The sequence below is a fragment of the Lethenteron reissneri genome, chromosome 62 (genome assembly GCF_015708825.2).
Source record: "Lethenteron reissneri isolate LAM-NWPU_2019-01 chromosome 62, ASM1570882v1, whole genome shotgun sequence".
NCBI classification, from domain to species: domain Eukaryota; kingdom Metazoa; phylum Chordata; class Hyperoartia; order Petromyzontiformes; family Petromyzontidae; genus Lethenteron; species Lethenteron reissneri.
In genome coordinates this window covers 3,620,759-3,640,274 of record NC_083840.1, presented here as the reverse complement: position 1 = coordinate 3,640,274, position 19,516 = coordinate 3,620,759, and the positions used below count along the sequence as shown (strand labels likewise).

Here is a 19,516-nt window from a genome sequence, read left to right as displayed (position 1 = left end):
GTGGTGGTAGGTGAGTGACACACTGAGAGCGCGCGTTACCCGTGTGCACGCGGTGGTGAGTCTTGAGCTGTGAGTGTGGTAGGTGAGTGTCACACACACCGAGTGTAGCAGTAGGTGAGTGACACACACACACACTGAGCATGGTGGTAGGTGAGTGTCACACACACCAAGTGTAGCAGTAGGTGAGTGACACACTGAGTGTAGTAGTCGGTGAGTGACACACACAAACACTGAGTGTAGCAGCCGGTGAGTGACACACTGAGAGCGTGCGTTACCCGTGTGCACGCGGTGGTGAGTCTTGAGCTGTGAGTGCGGTAGGTGAGTGACACGTACACCGAGTGTAGCAGTAGGTGAGTGACATACTGAGTGTAGTAGTCGGTGAGTGACACACACAAACACTGAGTGTAGCAGCCGGTGAGTGACACACTGAGAGCGTGCGTTACCCGTGTGCACGAGGTGGTGAGTCTTGAGCTGTGAGTGTGGTAGGTGAGTGTCACACACACCGGGTGTAGCAGTAGGTGAGTGACACACTGAGAGCGCGCGTTACCCGTGTGCACGCGGTGGTGAGTCTTGAGCTGTGAGTGTGGTAGGTGAGTGTCACACACACCGGGTGTAGCAGTAGGCGAGTGACACACTGAGAGCGCGCGTTACCCGTGTGCACGCGGTGGTGAGTCTTGAGCTGTGAGTGCGGTAGGTGAGTGACACGTACACCGAGTGTAGTAGTAGGTGAGTGACACGTACACCGGGTGTAGCAGTAGGCGAGTGACACACTGAGAGCGTGCGTTACCCGTGTGCACGCGGTGGTGAGTCTTGAGCTGTGAGTGCGGTAGGTGAGTGTCACGCACACCGGGTGTAGCAGTAGGTGAGTGACACACTGAGAGTAGTAGTAGTAGGTGAGTGACACACACACCGGGTGTAGCAGTAGGTGAGTGACACACTGAGAGTAGTAGTAGTAGGTGAGTGACACACACACCGGGTGTAGCAGTCGGTGAGTGACACACCGAGAGCGTGCGTTACCCGTGTGCACGCGGTGGTGAGTCTTGAGCTGTGAGTGTGATAGGTGAGTGTCACACACACCAAGTGTAGCAGTAGGTGAGTGACACACTGAGTGTAGTAGTAGGTGAGTGACACACTGAGTGTAGTAGTAGGTGAGTGACACACTGAGTGTAGTGGTAGGTGAGTGACACACTGAGTGTAGTAGTAGGTGAGTGACACACTGAGTGTAGTAGTAGGTGAGTGACACACTGAGTGTAGTAGTAGGTGAGTGACACACTGAGTGTAGTAGGTGAGTGACACACTGAGTGTAGTAGTAGGTGAGTGACACACTGAGTGTAGTAGTAGGTGAGTGACACACTGAGTGTAGTAGTAGGTGAGTGACACACTGAGTGTAGTAGTAGGTGAGTGACACACTGAGTGTAGTAGTAGGTGAGTGACACACTGAGTGTAGTAGTAGGTGAGTGACACACTGAGTGTAGTAGTAGGTGAGTGACACACTGAGTGTAGTAGTAGGTGAGTGACACACTGAGTGTAGTAGTAGGTGAGTGACACACTGAGTGTAGTAGCAGGTGAGTGACACACTGAGTGTAGTAGTAGGTGAGTGACACACTGAGTGTAGTAGTAGGTGAGTGACACACTGAGTGTAGTAGTAGGTGAGTGACACACTGAGTGTAGTAGTAGGTGAGTGACACACTGAGTGTAGTAGTAGGTGAGTGACACACTGAGTGTAGTAGTAGGTGAGTGACACACTGCGTGTAGCAGTCGGTGAGTGACACACTGAGAGCGCGCGTTACCCGTGTGCACGCGGTGGTGAGTCTTGAGCTGTGAGTGCGGTAGGTGAGTGTCACGCACACCGAGTGTAGCAGTCGGTGAGTGACATACTGAGTGTAGTAGTAGGTGAGTGACACACACAAACACTGAGTGTAGCAGTCGGTGAGTGACACACTGAGAGCGCGCGTTACCCGTGTGCACGCGGTGGTGAGTCTTGAGCTGTGAGTGCGGTAGGTGAGTGACACGTACACCGAGTGTAGCAGTAGGTGAGTGACATACTGAGTGTAGTAGTAGGGTGACACACACAAACACTGAGTGTAGCAGTCGGTGAGTGACACACTGAGAGCGCGCGTTACCCGTGTGCACGCGGTGGTGAGTCTTGAGCTGGTGCCGCAGCGTGAACGTCTTGCCGCACACCTCGCAGGCGTGCGGACGCTCGCGCAGGTGGCTCTTGCTGTGCGTGCGCAGCGCCGCCTCGTCGCGGAAGCGCACCCCGCACAGCTCGCACGCCAAGCGCGCCTCCGCTGCACGCAGACCAGAGGTCGCAAACGGGTTTAGATTCCTTACCCATACCCGGCCGCACCAGGGTCGCAAATGGGTACCCGTACCCGGCCGTACCCGTACCCTACCCGTACCCGGCCGGGTACCTGATTGCGACATCTGGGATGAAGCCATGTTGCAGGCGCGGGTGGGTTGATTCTAGGAACTTGAATTGTGAGAAGAGACAAGACGTTGGGAAATGAGTGACAAACGGTTACTCACCAGTGACTCACGGCCTACCCGTACCCGGCCGCACCAGGGTCGCAAACGGGTACGCGTTTGCGACCTCTGACGCAGACCGGCTCAGGTGGCGTGGGTGGGTCGGTGAGCGGGTGTGGTGTAGATGGCGTGGCACGGATGGCAACGGGTTGATGGGTGGGTGGCGTGGGTGGTAAAGATCGGTGGTGTGGTGTGGGTGGGTGGCCTGAATGGGTCGGTGGGTGGCAACGGGTTGATGGGTTGGTGGCGTGCGTGGCATGGGTGGCGTGGATGGGGGGAACGCACGGCGGGGGGGAGACACGTGGGGGACACTCGGGGAAGACAGAGAGACACGGAGGAGACAGGAGGACAGATGGGGCGAGAGACGTGGGAGACACGGTGACGATCAGGAGAGACGCGGGGGAGACGAGAGAGACACTGGAGAGACACGGGGGAGACAGAGGGACACACGAGAGAGACACGGGGAAGACAGAGGGAAGACAGAGAGACACGGGAAAAAAACAGGGTGACACGGGGGAGACGAGAGAGACACGGGGAAGACAGAGGGAAGACAGAGAGACACGGGGAAAAAACAGGGGGACACGGGGGAGACGAGAGAGACAGAGGGAAGACAGAGGGAAGACAGAGAGACACACGGGAGAGACACGGGGAAGACAGAGGGAAGACAGAGAGACACGGGAAAAAAACAGGGTGACACGGGGGAGACGAGAGAGACACGGGGAAGACAGAGGGACACCGGGAAAAAACAGGGGGACACGGGGGAGACGAGAGACAGGGGGGAGACACGGGGGAGACAGAGGGACACACGGGAGAGACACGGGGAAGACAGAGAGACACGGGGAAAAAACAGGGTGACACGGGGGAGACGAGAGAGACACGGGGAAGACACGGGGGAGACAGAGAGACACGGGGAAAAAACAGGGGGACACGAGAGAGACACGGGAGAGATACGGGGAAGACAGAGGGAAGACATAGGGACACGGGGAAAAAACAGGGGGACACGGGGGAGACGACAGAGACACGGGAGAGACACGGGGGAGACAGAGGGAAGACAAAGAGACACGGGGAAAAAACAGGGGGACACGGGGGAGACGAGAGAGACACGGAGAAGACACGGGGAAGACAGGGGGAAGATAGAGAGACACGGGGAGAACACAGGGGGACACGGGGGAGACACGGGGAAGACGGAGAGACACGGGGAAAAAACAGGGGGAGACGGGGGAGACGAGAGAAACAGGGGGAAGACGGAGAGACACGGGGAAAAAACAGGGGGAGACGGGGGAGACGAGAGAAACAGGGGGAAGACAGAGAGACACGGGGAAGACGGAGAGACACGGGGAAAAAACAGGGGGACACGAGAGAGACACGGGAGAGACAGGCGAACAGCCATCGCCGGTGCCGCCCTCCCCGCCCCCCCACCGCTGCGTCGCCTCTCACCCTGCACCACGGCGAGGGCTCTCTCCGTGCACTCGGTGCCCGCGCCGCGCGACCCGTCGCTCGAGTTCACTCCGTCGTCCTCCTCCTCAGAGTTGTCTCCGGCCGCCCCTCCCCCTCCCGCCGGCGCCGCCGCCCCCGCCGGAGCGGACGCCCCCCCCGCGGCGGCGTCGTCGTCGTCGTCGGTGCGTTCCCGCTTCACCACGGCGCCGCCGAGCGACGCCAGGCTCACGCCACCACCGCCGCTGCCGCGGTGGTGGTGGCCGTGGCTGGAGGAGGAAGGGGTGGGGAGCGAGGGTGGGGTTAGGGGGTTGGTGCGTGCGCGTTTAGCTGTCATCGGTGCTGCTCCTAGCTGAAAGCACTTGCCCCGCAAGTCCATTAAGGCTATACGGCGGAGTGGGGAGCTTTGTTCTTTGTAGTTCACCACGGGGTCACCGTCACCACGATCGGCGACCACCGCGCCCATCATCGTCATTACTACCGTTTCCACTGCCATCATTATTACCACCATCACTCATCACTACCACCATCACTCATCACTACCACCATCATCACTACCATCACTCATCACCACCACCACTCATCACTTCCACCACCACTAGCACCACCACTACAACACCACTGCCATCATTATTACCACCATCACCACTCATCACTACCACCATCACTCATCACTACCACCATCATCACTACCACCACTCATCACCACCACCACTAGCACCACCACTACAACACCACTGCCATCATTATTACCACCATCACCACTCATCACTACCACCATCACTCATCACTACCACCATCACTCATCACTACCACCATCACTCATCACTATCACCATCATCACTACCACCATCACTCATCACTACCACCATCACTCATCACTACCACCATCATCACTTCCACCACCACTAGCACCACCACTACCACATCCACTGCCATCATTATTACCACCACCATCACTCATCACTCATCACCACCACCATCACTCATCACTACCACCATCATCACTACCACCATCACTCATCACCACCACCATCATCACTTCCACCACCACTAGCACCACCACTACAGCACCACTGCCATCATTATTACCACCATCACCACTCATCACTACCACCATCACTCATCACTTCCACCACCAGTAGCACCACCACTATACAGCACCACTGCCATCATTATTACCACCACCACCACTATCACTCATCACTACCACTATTACTCATCACTACCACCATCACTCATCACTACCACCATCACTCATCACTACCACCATCACTCATCACTATCACCATCATCACTACCACCATCACTCATCACTACCACCATCATCACTACCACCATCACTCATCACTACCACCATCATCACTTCCACCACCACTAGCACCACCACTACCACATCCACTGCCATCATTATTACCACCACCACCATCACTCATCACTCATCACCATCACTCATCACCACCACCATCACTCACCACTAGCACCACCACTACCAACCACATCCACTGCCATCATTACCACAACCACCACCATCACTCATCACGACCACCATCACTCATCACTACCACCATCATCACTTCCACCACCACTAGCACCACCACTAGCACCACCGCTGCCATCATCACCATCGCCACCATGTCCCTGTACCCCCGTGTCACCCCTACGGATCCCCTTGTCCTCGCAACCCCGTGTCCCTCTACCCCCTGTGTGTCCCATTCTGCAGATCTCCGCGTCCCGTTCCGCAATCCCCTCGTCCCGGTGCCCGTGTACCCCCGTGGAGGGGGGGAGCACCTGGTTGTGGAGCGGAAGGAGACCCCCCCGGTGGGGACCCCCGCCCCCGTGGTGTCCAGGCCGTCAAGCCCGCCGCCCGAGCTGGCCGGGGAGCCGCCGTGCGAGCCGCAGAACGTCTCGTGGTTGGCCACGTCCAGCGACGCGCCGTCCAGGGACGCATCCGAGGCCTCCACGCCCAAGTCTAGGCCTGTTGGGTGGGTGGGTGGACACACACACGTGAGGGGAGACACGTGAGGGGAGACACGGGGGGGACACGCGGGGGGCGTGAGGGGAGACACGGGAGGGAGACACACGCGTGAGGGGAGACACGGGAGGGAGACACGGGGCGTGAGGGGAGACACGGGGCGTGAGGGGAGACACGGGGGCGTGAGGGGAGACACGGGGAGCGTGAGGGGAGACACGGGGCGTGAGGGGAGACACGGGGCGTGAGGGGAGACACGGGGGGCGTGAGGGGAGACACGGGGCGTGAGGGGAGACACGGGGCGTGAGGGGAGACACGGGGGCGTGAGGGGAGACACGGGGCGTGAGGGGAGACACGGGGGGCGTGAGGGGAGACACGGGGCGGGAGGGGAGACACGGGAGGGGAGACACAAGGGACGTGAGGGGAGACACGGGGGGGAGAGACACGGGGGATGCGAGGGGAGACACGGGGGGGAGACACGGGGGATGCGAGGGGAGACACGGGGGGGAGACACGGGGGCATGAGGGGAGACACGGAGGGGAGACACGGGGGATGTGAGGGGAGACACGGGGGGGAGACACGGGGGCATGAGGGGAGACACGGGGGGAAGACACGGGGGGGGAGACACGGGGGATGTGAGGGGAGACACGGGGGGGAGACACGGGGGATGTGAGGGGAGACACGGAGGAGACACGGGAACGTGAGGGGGGACACTGGGGCGTGAGGGGAGACACGTGGGAGAGACACGGGGCGAGAGGGGAGACACGGGGGGGAGACACGGGGCGAGAGGGGAGACACGGAGGGGGAGACACGGGGCGAGAGGGGAGACACGTGGGAGAGACACGGGGGCGTGAGGGAAGACACGGGGGACGTGAGGGGAGACACGGGAGGGGAGACACGGGGGGAGACACGGGGGACGTGAGGGGAGACACGGGAGGGGAGACACGGGGGGGGAGACACGGGGGACGTGAGGGGAGACACGGGGGGGGAGACACGGGGGGGGAGACACGGGGGATGTGAGGGGAGACACGGGGGGGAGACACGGGGGGGGAGACACGGGGGATGTGAGGGTAAACACGGGGCGTGAGGGGAGACATGGGGGGGGGGGACACGGGGCGTGAAGGGAGACACGGTAACTTGAGTAGACAACACGAGGATAATGATGATGAATGAAACTCCACGCAGAAAGACGCCCGCATCGGGAGTCGAGCCCAGGTCTCCCCTTTGGCAGAGGCACGATCGTTACGACTGCGCTGCCGCCCATTCAATCGCAAGTAACCAATTCTCACAACGCACACGCATCTAATCATCGATGTCACGCAACACAACTGCAACCGGTTGCGAGCAGTTGCACCGGAGGCCGAGCTCGTCCCTCCGCTCGGCGTTTCATCGCCTCGTGCGACGCGTCTCGCTCGCCGCGATTGGCCGATGCAATCCTGACGTGGGGGGTGGAGCTGACTGGAAAGGGGGCGTGGCCACGCTGCAGGGGGCGTGGCTAGACGCCGTGGCCACGCCCACAGGCAGCATCCTAGCTGCTCAAGCGCTCGCTCAGATGTGGACAAAGCAGCCGCAAGAAAGGATTCTAGTTGATCGCGAGTCGTCACCGTCCTGACCCCGTGCCGTTACTGGACATCGGATTCCTCCAATATAAATTAATAGATTATGATCCGACTCTGATCCTGTCACCCCCACCCCCACCACCAGCCCCCGCGTGACCCCGCGACCCCGCCACCTGCCTGCATCCGTCGTATTCATCCGCTGCGAGCACGGCGGCGCCACCACCGTCGCACCAGAGCACCCCTCCACCTTCGGCAAAAGTAGCCCCCCGTACTCCGCCGCCCTCACAACCGCCGCGTCCCGCCCTGCCGGAAAGTAGTCCCCGGCCGAACCGGCCGCCGCCGCCGCAGCGGCAGCCGAGGCAGCAGCAGCGGCGGCGGCGGCGCCGGCAGCGGCCGACTGCCCCGACGAAACCAGCGTGACGTCCGGCCGAGAGTCCAACATCTGGCAGGGCTTGGCGCCGTTACTCTCCTGCTTGATGGCGCCGTACTGCTGCTGCGTCTGTGCCTCCGTGTGCACCAGCAGGTACTCGTGAGCCCTCGACGCAAGCAGGTTGGCGCCGCCACCGTGATGGAGGTGCTGCTGCTGTTGCTGCTGCGCTTGCTCGAGCTGCTGCTGATGCTGCTGGTGCTGCTGATGCTGGTGATGTTGCTGCTGCTGTTGTTGCTGTTGCTGCTGCTGCTGCTGGTGCTGGTGATGCTGGTGGTGGGTGCTGGCGCTGACGATCTTGGACGCGATGCGGCGCGACACCAGCGTGGAGAAGTCGGGCAGCGGCGTTGAGCTGCCCGTGCTCTTGATGGTGGAGGCGGTGACGTGGGGCGGCGCCCCGGACGGCTTCGACGACGACGACGAAGACGACGCCGACGAGAAGCATGAGGTGGCGCTCAGCACCGAGGCGGCGCTGGGAGCCCCGGGGGGAGGGGGAGGGGCCGTGGGGGGGTCCCGGTGGGGGTCCACGCGGGCCGCTAGCAGCGCCCGCGCTTCCAGCTCAGCCGCCTGGCGGGCGGGGAGGGGTAGAGGGGTAGAGGTGGTTAAATTTCGATTTAAAGCTTTCGTGACTGCAGGGATTCATCTTCTTGGTTCTTTCGGTAAAGTCATCACGTAGAAGGGAAGTAATAAAATAATAAAACATAATAAAATAATTCTCACGACGTTTCGGCCACAACGCAAGCAGCCGTCCTCAGGTGAAAAACAGGTCTGTCGAGGCGACAGCGTCTGAAATTCAGACGCTGTCGCCTCGACAGACCTGCTTGTGGCCGAAACGTCGTGAGAATTATTTTAGTATGTTTAATTTTTATTATTTTATTACTTCCCTTCTACGTGACTTTACCGAAAGAACCAAGAAGATGAGGTGTAGAGGTGTTACGGGAAGGCGAACAAACACACCGGGGGTGGTCATGCCCGCACGCGTAAGGATGCGTACATCCACGTCCGCACCGTTTAGCCTGGGGGGCTGAAACGGCGCTGTCATCCCCCACGGCCCCACCCCTCGGTGGGGGAGTTGCTATACAAGTATAACCCGTAAAAACAAAGTTTTTCACCATAAATCCTTTATATGCGTGGCGGCTAGAGTCCTCTCGTCCTCTGGCTTGAGATGGCTGCCACCTATGGGTCAGATGATTGTCTGCCAGTATTAAGCAATTGGTAATTAAATATTTAATTTGTTTTCCCTAAACAGTGTAAAATTTTGGAAAAAAATTTTCACGAACATTAATTGTCTCGCACAACGAGTCTGTGTGCAAAATGTCAGCTCGATTGGATCACGGGAAGTGGGTTAAAAAACGACCGAAAGATTTGCACGGTCGTAAGCAAGCAAGCAAGCACGCAAGCACACAAGCGAACTTAATATAAAGGATTTAATAAGGCGGTGAGCCGGTGGGCTCGGGGTTCAGTGTTTAGCTTAAACCAGTGAAGAGTGAAGACCGGCTAGATAGGCCCTGGGACTCCCCTGGATCGCTGTCCTTCTCAGGACCGACCAGGGCAAGCCAGTGGCGTGGCCCCGAGAGCCCAGAGTCGATGCTCTTGTAAGAGCCGGTCTGGTGACTCAGGGTGCCGTGATCCCAGCTTGGCCAGAGCTGGATCAGCTAGCCTCCCCTAGCTCTGTAGTGGAGGACCTGGGAGTAGGCTAGCCGGGATAGAGATTGTGTGATCTCCCTGTTAGACGGGTGAAGGTGCCGGTCTGGGGACTCAGGGTGCCGTGATCCCAGCTTGGCCAGAGCTGGATCAGCTAGCCTCCCCTAGCTCTGTAGTGGAGGACCTGGGAGTAGGCTAGCCGGGATAAAGATCGTGGGATCTCCCTGTTAGACGGGTGAAGGGAGCCGATACCCCTTCGAGTGTTGTATACCTTGGCCTGTATAGAGTGGAACGTTTAATAAATAAGTGTGCCTCCGACTACGTCGTAAAAGTCTCTTTGAACCTACTACAGAGGGACGGGAGACAGGGTGATGGTGGTACTGATGGATGACGAGTGCATTGGGAGGTTCATAATGTCTGTGGTGGGATTGACTGTAACCCTTACCACCACCCTCCCTTCCACTACCCTCACCACACTCCACCACTATTCACACCATACCCTAGCACTAACCACACTATCCCTCTTACCACCCCCCCCCCCCCCCACTTCTAATACCCTAACCACTGGCCAGCACTATGCACACCACCACGTTCCACTACGCTCACCACCCTCTACCACTACCCTCACCACCCCATACCACTATCCACACGATCCCACTCACCACCCCCTACTACTACCCTCACCATTGGCCAGCACTACCCACACCACCACGTTCCACTACCCTCACCACCCCCTACCTCTACCCACACTATCCCACTCACCAACCCCTACTACTACCCACACCACACTCCACCACTATTCACACCATACCCTAGCACTAACCCTAGCACTAACCACACTATCACTGTAACCATACCCCACTTCTACTACTACCCTCACCACCCTATACCACTACCCTCACCACCCCCTACTACTACCCTCACCACCCCCAACCACTACCCTCACCACCCCCTACCACTACCCTCACCACCCCCTACCACTACCCTCACCACCCCCTACTACTACCCTCACCACCCCCAACCACTACCCTCACCACCCCCTACCACTACCCTCACCACCCCCTACTACTACCCTCACCACCCCATACCACTACCCACACAATCCCACTCACCACCCCCTACCTCTAACCAAACCATCCCACTCACCACCCCCTACTACTTTCCTCACCATCCCACACCACTACCCTCACCATCCCTCTCCCTACCCCCACTTCTACTACCCTCACCATCACTTAGCACTACCCACACAATCTGCTACCTCCCCACCACTACACCCTCACCATCCCCCCCCCCCCCGCGCCACCACCGCCCCTCAGCACCCCATCAAAACACGACCCCTTCCACCGCAGGCAGCGCTCACCTCTGCGGGCGACGCCGTCTTGAGGAGGCCCCCGTGGTTAATGAACGTGTAGCGCCCGTCCGCTCCGATGCTCTTGCTCGCCGAGTACGTCGCCCCCAGCGCCGGCTGCTGCTGCTGCTGCTGCTGCTGCACCATCGCGGCCTTCTCCAGCACCGACTGGTAGTACTGCCCGCACGCCGCCTCGAACTTCACCTCCGACGGCGCCACCAGGTGAGGTCCGGCGGAGGTCGCGGTCGCCCCGGCCGCGCCGGCGGCCTTCGCTCCTCCAAAGTGCCAACCGCCGCTGCCGGCAGAACCGGCGTTCTTGTCGTACTCTCCCGACGGCGCCGCGTAGCGCTCGTCCAGCCGCGGCCGCTTCTCCGGCCACTCCTTCGCGCCGCCGGCATCGACGAGGTGCGTGTGCTCGTGCGTCGTCAGCACCGTCACGGCCACCGCCTCGGGCTGCACGCTCGCGCCGCCGTTCGGCACAACCTTCTCGATCGTGTACTGCAGCAACTGATGCTGCTGCTGTTGCTGCTGCTGCTGAGACAGCTGCTGCTGCTGCTGGTGCGGCAGCGGTGCCGGCACCGGCGGCGGAGGAGGGGGCGGCGCCGGCCTGGTCGTCGCCGCCAGCACCGGCTGTTTCTCCGGTTCGTCCACGGGGCTCCTGCCGGTCGCGGCGTAGGCGCGCCCGGCGAGCTGGTACCCGCTGGTGCCCGCCGCCGCAGCCGCCGCATTCGTGGCGGCGGCGACGTCGGTGCCGATGTACATGACCCGCACCTCCGGCTCGCCGGCGCCTTGCCCGTCCCCCTCGCCCGCCCCCACCAGCAGCGCCGTCTCGGCCGCCGCCGCCGCCTGGTGCAGCTTGAGGCACTGCTCGGCGAGCATCACCTCCGACTCGCTGTACTTCTTCCTGGCCGCGACCACCGCCACCGCGGCGGACGGGTCTTCGTCTCCTCCACCGGTGCCGCCGTCGTCATCGACGCCGACGCCAACGTCGCCGCGGTCGTCACCGGCGACGTCGTTGCTCTCCGTCCGCCCGGCACCGGCGGCGTCGTCTTCCTCGTCTTCGACGTCGTCCGTTGCCGACAGCAGCCGGCGCACGCACTGCTCGGCGAGGATGACGCGCTGCGTGTCGTCGTAGCGGACTATCACCTCCTCGCGCACCGTCTCCTCGTCGTCCTCCTCCTCCTCCTCCTCGCAGAGACGGGCCGCCGCCGCCGACGCGCCCGCCACGCCGGCGGCGACCGCGGCGCCGGCGACGTCGTCCTCCTCCTCCTCGTCGTCGAACTCGGCCACGAACTGCTGCTGCTGCTGGTGCTGGTGGTGGTGGTGCTGTAGCTGCTGGTGGTGCTGCTGCTGGTGGTGGTGGTGGTGGTGCTGGTGGTGCTGGTGGTGGTGTAACGTCGTGGTGGTGGTCACCGCCTCCTCCTCGTGCGCCACCACCACCAGCTGCTGCCGCCGCTGCGCGTCCACCTCGTCGTCCTCGTCGTCATCGGCGGCGGCGACGATGTCGTTGCTGTGCAGCCGGGAGCTTCCGTCGTCCTCCTCCATGTCGACGTCCACCCCGCCGTTGTTGGCCGCGGCCGACGCCGCCGCCGTGGCCACGATGGTGGTGGTGCCGTTGTTGTTGGGGTTGTTGCAGCCTTGGTCGTCCTCCTCGTCCTCCTCGTCGGCGGGGCCCACCGTGGAGGGGCCCCTCTCGATGACGAGGCGGGCCTCGGGGGAGAGGCCCTGCACGGCGGCGTGGTGCAGGCCGAGGCACAGCTCCACCAGGCAGTCGATCTGCAGGAGCTGCGAGGCGTGCAGCAGGCGCGGGACCTGGTCCGCCTGCACCTCCACCGAGCCCGAGTACGCGTACTCCATGATCTGGGATGACGACGACGATGCCCGCATCCGGGGGAGAGACACATGGGGGGGGAGACAGACGGAGAGTGACGTGGCCGGGGATAGAGATACGGGGAGACGGGGTAACACGTCGGGAAAGAGGCATGAAGGGGAGAGACGAGGGGAGAGCCACAGGGAGAGAAACGCGGAGACACGTGGGGGACATACAAGAGGAGACACGTGGGTTGGGGGGGGGGAGAAATGGAGAGAGACAAAGGGAGATCGGGACACACAACGACACGGGGAATGGAGAGGAGACACGTGGAGAGAGACACGTTATTATTCAAGAGCCACAGACTCATACAGACCGAGTCTTAAAACCCAGTGAGGCTTACCTGGGTAACCGTGAACAGCACCTTCACTCGCCCCACACACTCACCCAGCACACACAACCTACACCCACACCCCACTCACACCCCATGCACACACAATGCACGCACGCACTCTTCCCACACCGAGGCTCACCTGCTCGAAGGTGAGCGGGGTGAGGAAGTCGAGAGTATAGCGCATGCTCGGCTGCTTGGACAGCGCCATCACTAGGCCCACAGGCTCACCCCACACACACCACTCACTCACACAACACACACGCACCTCACTCGCACAATACTCACTCCCCACACACACAACACGCACACACGCACTCTTCCCACGCCGACGCTCACCTGCTCGAAGGTGAGTGGGGTGAGGAAGTCGAGAGTATAGTGCATGCTCGGCTGCTTGAACAGCGCCTTCACTAGCCCCACTCGCACCCCACTCACACACACACACACCCCACTCACACCCCGCACACACACCTCACTCGCACAACACTCACACCCCACACACACACAACACGCATACACGCACTCTTCCCACGCTCACCTGCTCGAAGGTGAGCGGGGTGAGGAAGTCGAGAGTGTAGCGCAGGCTCGGCTGCTTGAACAGCGCCATCACTAGCCCCACTCGCACACCCCACTCACACCCCGCACACACACCTCACTCGCACAACACTCACACCCCACACACACACAACACGCATACACGCACTCTTCCCACGCTCACCTGCTCGAAGGTGAGCGGGGTGAGGAAGTCGAGAGTGTAGCGCAGGCTCGGCTGCTTGAACAGCGCCATCACTAGCCCCACTCGCACACCCCACTCACACACCCCACTCACACCCCTCACCACACACACACCTACCTCACTCACACAACACGCACTCGTCCCACTCCGAGGCTCACCTGCTCAAAGGTGAGCGGGGTGAGGAAGTCGTGTGTGTAAGGCAGGCTTGGCTGCTTGAACAGCGCCTTCACTCGCCCCACTCACACCCCACTCACACCCCGCACACACACCTCACTCGCACAACACGCACTCATCCCACTCCGAGGCTCACCTGCTCGAAGGTGAGCGGGGTGAGGAAGTCGTGTGTGTAAGGCAGGCTCGGCTGCTTGAACAGCGCCTTCACTTGCCCCACTCACACCCCACTCACACCCCGCACACACCTCACACACACACCCCACACACACACCCCACTCGCACAACACTCACACCCCACAAACACACAACACGCATACACGCACTCTTCCCACGCCGAGGCTCACCTGCTCAAAGGTGAGCGGGGTGAGGAAGTCAAGCGTGTAGCGCAGGCTCGGCTGCTTGAACAGCGCCTCCAGTGTCTTGCTGACGCAGGCGAGCACGAGCTTGTGTGCGTAGAAGCGGCGGGAGCCCACCGCTATCACCACGTCGCACAGCGCGCCCGTGCGCCGCATGCGGTTTGCCTCCGCCAGGAAGCGCACCTGGTGCTCCGGGTTTTCAATCCACATCCCGGCACCGGCCTGCAACGGTGACGCCAGGGCAGGTGAGCGGAGGGGAGGCCGGGGGGGGGGGTGTACGTGGTGGTGGTGGTGAGAGACACAAGGTGAGGCGAGGTTAAGTGTGAGACAGTGAGGTAAATTCTAGATGTGAAGCTTTCGTGACTGCAATGATTCATACTCTTAGTTCTTTCGGTAAAGTCACCGTGTAGGTAAAAAATGAAATTTAAATTAATTCTAGATTTGAAGCTTTCGTGACTGCAAGGATTCATATTCTTAGGTTTTTTCGGTAAAGTCACGTAGGTAAAACATTAAATTACTTGATACAGCTGTCGTGGCTGTGACGGTTCCACCTGAAGACGGAAGCTTGTGTTGCCTCCGAAACGTCGTGATTTTTATTTTATTTTACTTTTATTAATTTTAATGTTTTACCTACGTGACTTTACCGAAAAAACCTAAGAAATAAAAATTAATAAAAATAAAATAAAAATCACGACGTTTCGGAGGCAACGCAAGTCTCCGTCATCAGGTGGGACCGTCACAGCCAGATTTGCTGCATCAACGCCTACGTGACTTTACCGAAAGAACTAAGAGTACAGAGAGTTCAAGGCAGGTAAAGAAAGGTCAGAGGTCAGGGGACATGTAGGAAGGTGAGGCAAGGCACAGGGGTGGTGAGAGGTCGTTACGGGAGATGAGAAGAGATAATGGGAGGTGATGAGCGGTTATGGGAGGTAAGGAGAGGTGATGGGAGGTAAGAGCGATACAGGGAGGAGTGAAGAGAGACAAGGTTTTGTGAGACACAGGGAGATGACGTGAGGTGCGAGGAGGTAAACGGAAACATTAAAGGGAGGTGAGGAAAAGTGAATGAACAGGCAGATGAACAAGAGGGCAGGTGGGCTGAGGGTTGGTTAGATGAACGCAGATGAGTGGAGACATTGCGAGTTGATGCGAGTGAAAGACACAGAGAGGTAAGAACAGGTGAGAGTAGGTCAGGAGATGTACAGGGAGAAAGATGTCGGGGGAGGTGAGTGATAGTTAGGGGAGAGACAGAGAGGCGAGTGGGGGAGGAACGGGTGAAAGTTAGGGGATGAGGGAATTTGAGTTGAGAAGAAACACGGGGAGGTTATTGGAGGGAGGAAAGGGAGGCACGGGGGAGCTTCGGCCGAGATAAGGGGGAGACGCAAGTGAGGTATGTGGAGATGAGAGAAGGCGAGGGGGAGGTGATGAGAGATGGAGGTCGACACCAAGTGGTGCAGGGAGCCATGGGGGTTGAGGAAACGGGATGAACGCCGGGTTAAACTTCTGTCACAGATACAGCGTTGGGAAGCTACTACAGTATCACGCAAACACGCACAGGTTTATCTTCTTGGTTCTTTCGGTAAAGTCACGTAGAAGGGAAGTAATACAATAATAAAAATAAGACATAATAAAATAATTCTCACGACGTTTCGGCCACAACGCAAGCAGCCGTCTTCAGGTGGAGAACAGGTCTGTCAAGTAGACAGAGTTTGAATGGCACACTCCAGGCTTGGAGCGACTATTAATGCTGGGATGGAGGCGCGAAGAGCGTCTTGACAAAATAATTTGCATATTGTATTACTTCCCTTCTACGTGACTTTACCGAAAGAACCAAGAAGATGAATCCCTGCAGTCACGAAAGCTTTAAATCGAAACGCACAGGTTTAGTTGCATGGTCAGGTCACGTGTTAGCACAATACTGTACTTATATAGACGTATGATAGAGGCTCGTTCATGTAAAAAAGCACTACCGACTGCGTTGGCAAGTGTGTAGACTACATGACATTTGTATGCACGTATACAAGTTGAATAGTCTGAAGTGTGTATAGATGTGCCTGTGTGTTTATGCATCTCCGTGTTTATATAGCCGTGTGTATGTTTGTGCATGTTTACGTATTCGACCGTGTGTTTATTAGTCTCCGTGTATATGTTTGTGCATTACACGCGTGTTGCAACGTGTACGCACATCGTATAGAGAAGTACCGTATAGTATACAAGCTTATACACACACACGAACAACACTGTACACAACACGTTGCTACTTACTGTACGATACAATCACAACACACACTACAGCTACACAATTACACGATCGCACGCTAATACCGCAGCCAATAGTGAAATCGAAAGCTGCTACACAATCACATCACTCTCGCAGCATTACCAACAACTCCAATTGTGTTATTACTCGGAAATTATAAACACATTAGCGTCTCAATGTTGACCCTCGAAGCTACCACGAAGATAGAACGCCGGTTACATTTTAAAATCCGGAGACTTTCACCAGACGGATATTAACGAAATAATAAAGACGACAACGCTTTTCACGCACAGCTTAAAGCACGCATGCATCATACAACCAATAATCGTGTCGGCGTAAGTCTAAACAATACATATTCGTCGTCGGCATCGCGTTGTTTCGTTACAAATGAAGCTTTTTATAGCAGTGCCGCGCTAAACGTTACAATTGACTTCTTTTAAACCGCAAATAAGAATTTGCCACGGCGGCTCTGAGCTTCGGGTCAACGCACGAACACCACCACCACCTTACCGCAAAATAACTCTGTCGTTTCTATCCAATCGTCGTCGACATTATCAACGATAGTAACAAATGACAAATTATATTTGAACCGTATTTTTTTTTTCTTTCTAAAAAGCCCGTGAAGTTTGAGGGCAGCCGCGGCGGCGGCGTCGTCGTCGTCGGAGGCGGCGGACCGCGCTAGGCAAGGCCGCAGGCTTCGCGCCCGATCGGGGCCCCCCGCTAGGCCGCACCCGTTTCGCCCTCGAAGCGAGAATTAGGAAATAACAACGGAGGGTTGAAGGGAAGTGATTAAAGGATTTTTTTGCTTTCTTCGTTTACACGAAAGGCACCGACGAGTTCTTTCGATTAAAATAAACACAGATGCCAGGCGAACGAGCAGCGATTATAAATTACAAAGGGGTTGGGGTTGGGCTGGAATTTAACAAGGCCTGGCCGCTAGGCAAGGGCCAGGCTTTCACCACCCCGCCACGCCAGGCCAGGCCTCGGGCTGGTTGATGTTGAACGATGTTGATGATGTTCTTAAGTTGCTGATGATGATGTTGTTGATGTTAAGTGGATGTCGTCGATGATGATGATGATGTTGCGGAGGCGTTGATGGCTACGAGATCAAATAAAGACGACGCCGTTCATGGTGGTCGCATTATCTCGCGCGTCGCTGCCGCCGCCGCCGCCTGTGTTTTGATTGTCGAGCTAAGACTGCCACTGCCGCTGTGTTAGCGGTGTTGATGTCACTGATGATGATGATGGTGCTGCTGCTGATGCTGCTGATGATGCTGTTAATGATGCCGATGGCAACGCCATCCTTTCTTACCCGGGCCCGGCAGCGGGCAAAGAAAAACGAACTAACGAGCCGAGGCCGGAACGATATGCGAGGCGGTCACAGACACAGACAGACACACACACAGACACCACCAACACCACCACCACTACACACACAGACACACACAGACACCACCACCACTACACACACACAGATCACGCAGCGGGTTTGAAGGTAAACCAGGTAGAGAATTACAACGCGAGTAGGGGAGGGGGGGGTCATTCACTTGACACGAACGATGTAGTGGGGGGGTGGGTGGGTGGGTGGGGGAGAGACGCCACACACACACGGGGGTACACGCGGAGACACACGGGGTAGGGGTGGTGGTGGTAAGGGGGGGTAAGGGACCCCCTCACCGAACGCGACAAACCCCAGGGAACCCGCACCCGTGGGGGGTGCGGCCGAGGGGGGTGGAGGCTGTGGGAGGGGGGGCAGGGAGGCGGGGTCAGTGGGGGGGGGGGGCAGCGACCCCATGTGGTAGAAAGTCGGAATTTTATAAACATCAAAATATTAAATTTCGATTTAAAGCTTCTTTCGTGACTGCAGGGATTCATCTTCTTGGTTCTTTCACCAAAGGGCTGATAATTATTTTATTATGTTTTAGTTGTATTATTTCCCTTCTACGTGACTTTACCGAAAGAACCAAGAAGAGGTTTCACTTCACTTGAATCCTATGTTTAAATTTCGATTTAAAGCTTTCGTGACTGCAGGGATTCATCTTCTTGGTTCTTTCGGTAAAGTCACGTAGAATGGAAATAATAAAATAAGTTTTTATAATTACATACTTTTTAATTATTTTAATATATTGTCATTTTATTATGTTTTGTTTTCATTATTTTATTATTTCCATTCTACGTGACTTTACCGAAAGAACCAAGAAGATGAATCCAAATATAATTTTATTTTTTATTATTTTTTATTCACTTCATTTTAATTATTTCTATCTACGTGACTTTACCGAAAGAACCAAAAAGAATATACACAAGAAGTTTTTTGGGGGGGGGAGATTAGATCGCTTAAATATACAACTTTCAGTTTCATATTCTTAGGTTTTTTCTGTAAAGTCACGTAGGTAAAAACATTGTAATTAATAAAATAAAAATAAAATAAAAAAATCACGACGTTTCGGAGGCAACACAAGCCTCCGTCTTCAGGTGGAACCGTCACAGCCTGTCGTGATTTTTATTTTATTTTTATTTTACTTTTATTTAAAAAAAAATTTATACCCACTACACTATACACACTACACTGCACTACACTATAGACTACATTACACTATACACTACACTATACACACTACACTACTAACATTACACTATAGACTACACTACACTATACACACTACACTACTATAGACTACACTGCACTATACACACTACACTACTATAGACTACACTGCACTACACTATAGACTACACTGCACTGCACTACACTATAGACTACACTATACACACTACACTACTAATACTACACTGCACTACACTATACACACTACACTACTATAGACTACACTACACTATACACACTACACTACTATAGACTACACTACACTATACACACT

At 56.9% G+C, this 19,516-nt stretch overlaps 1 protein-coding gene and 1 pseudogene across 1 annotated transcript; one reads left to right on the top strand and one right to left on the bottom strand.

Moving 5' to 3' along the window:
- Positions 1–463, top strand: part of LOC133358584 (ecdysone-induced protein 74EF-like) — an 11,076-nt pseudogene extending 10,613 nt beyond the window's left edge.
- Positions 464–2,061: 1,598 nt separating this feature from the next.
- LOC133358474 (dendritic arbor reduction protein 1-like) lies at positions 2,062–18,370 on the bottom strand (the record flags this gene model as incomplete). Its single annotated transcript, XM_061576786.1, has 7 exons — positions 18,312–18,370; positions 14,366–14,599; positions 10,923–12,770; positions 7,669–8,485; positions 5,752–5,938; positions 3,964–4,229; positions 2,062–2,291 (listed from the first exon to the last, which is right to left on the bottom strand). Coding segments are annotated over exons 2-7 (3,570 nt in total), but the record flags the coding sequence as incomplete, so codon positions are not given.
- Between the last annotated feature and the right edge of the window lie 1,146 nt (positions 18,371–19,516).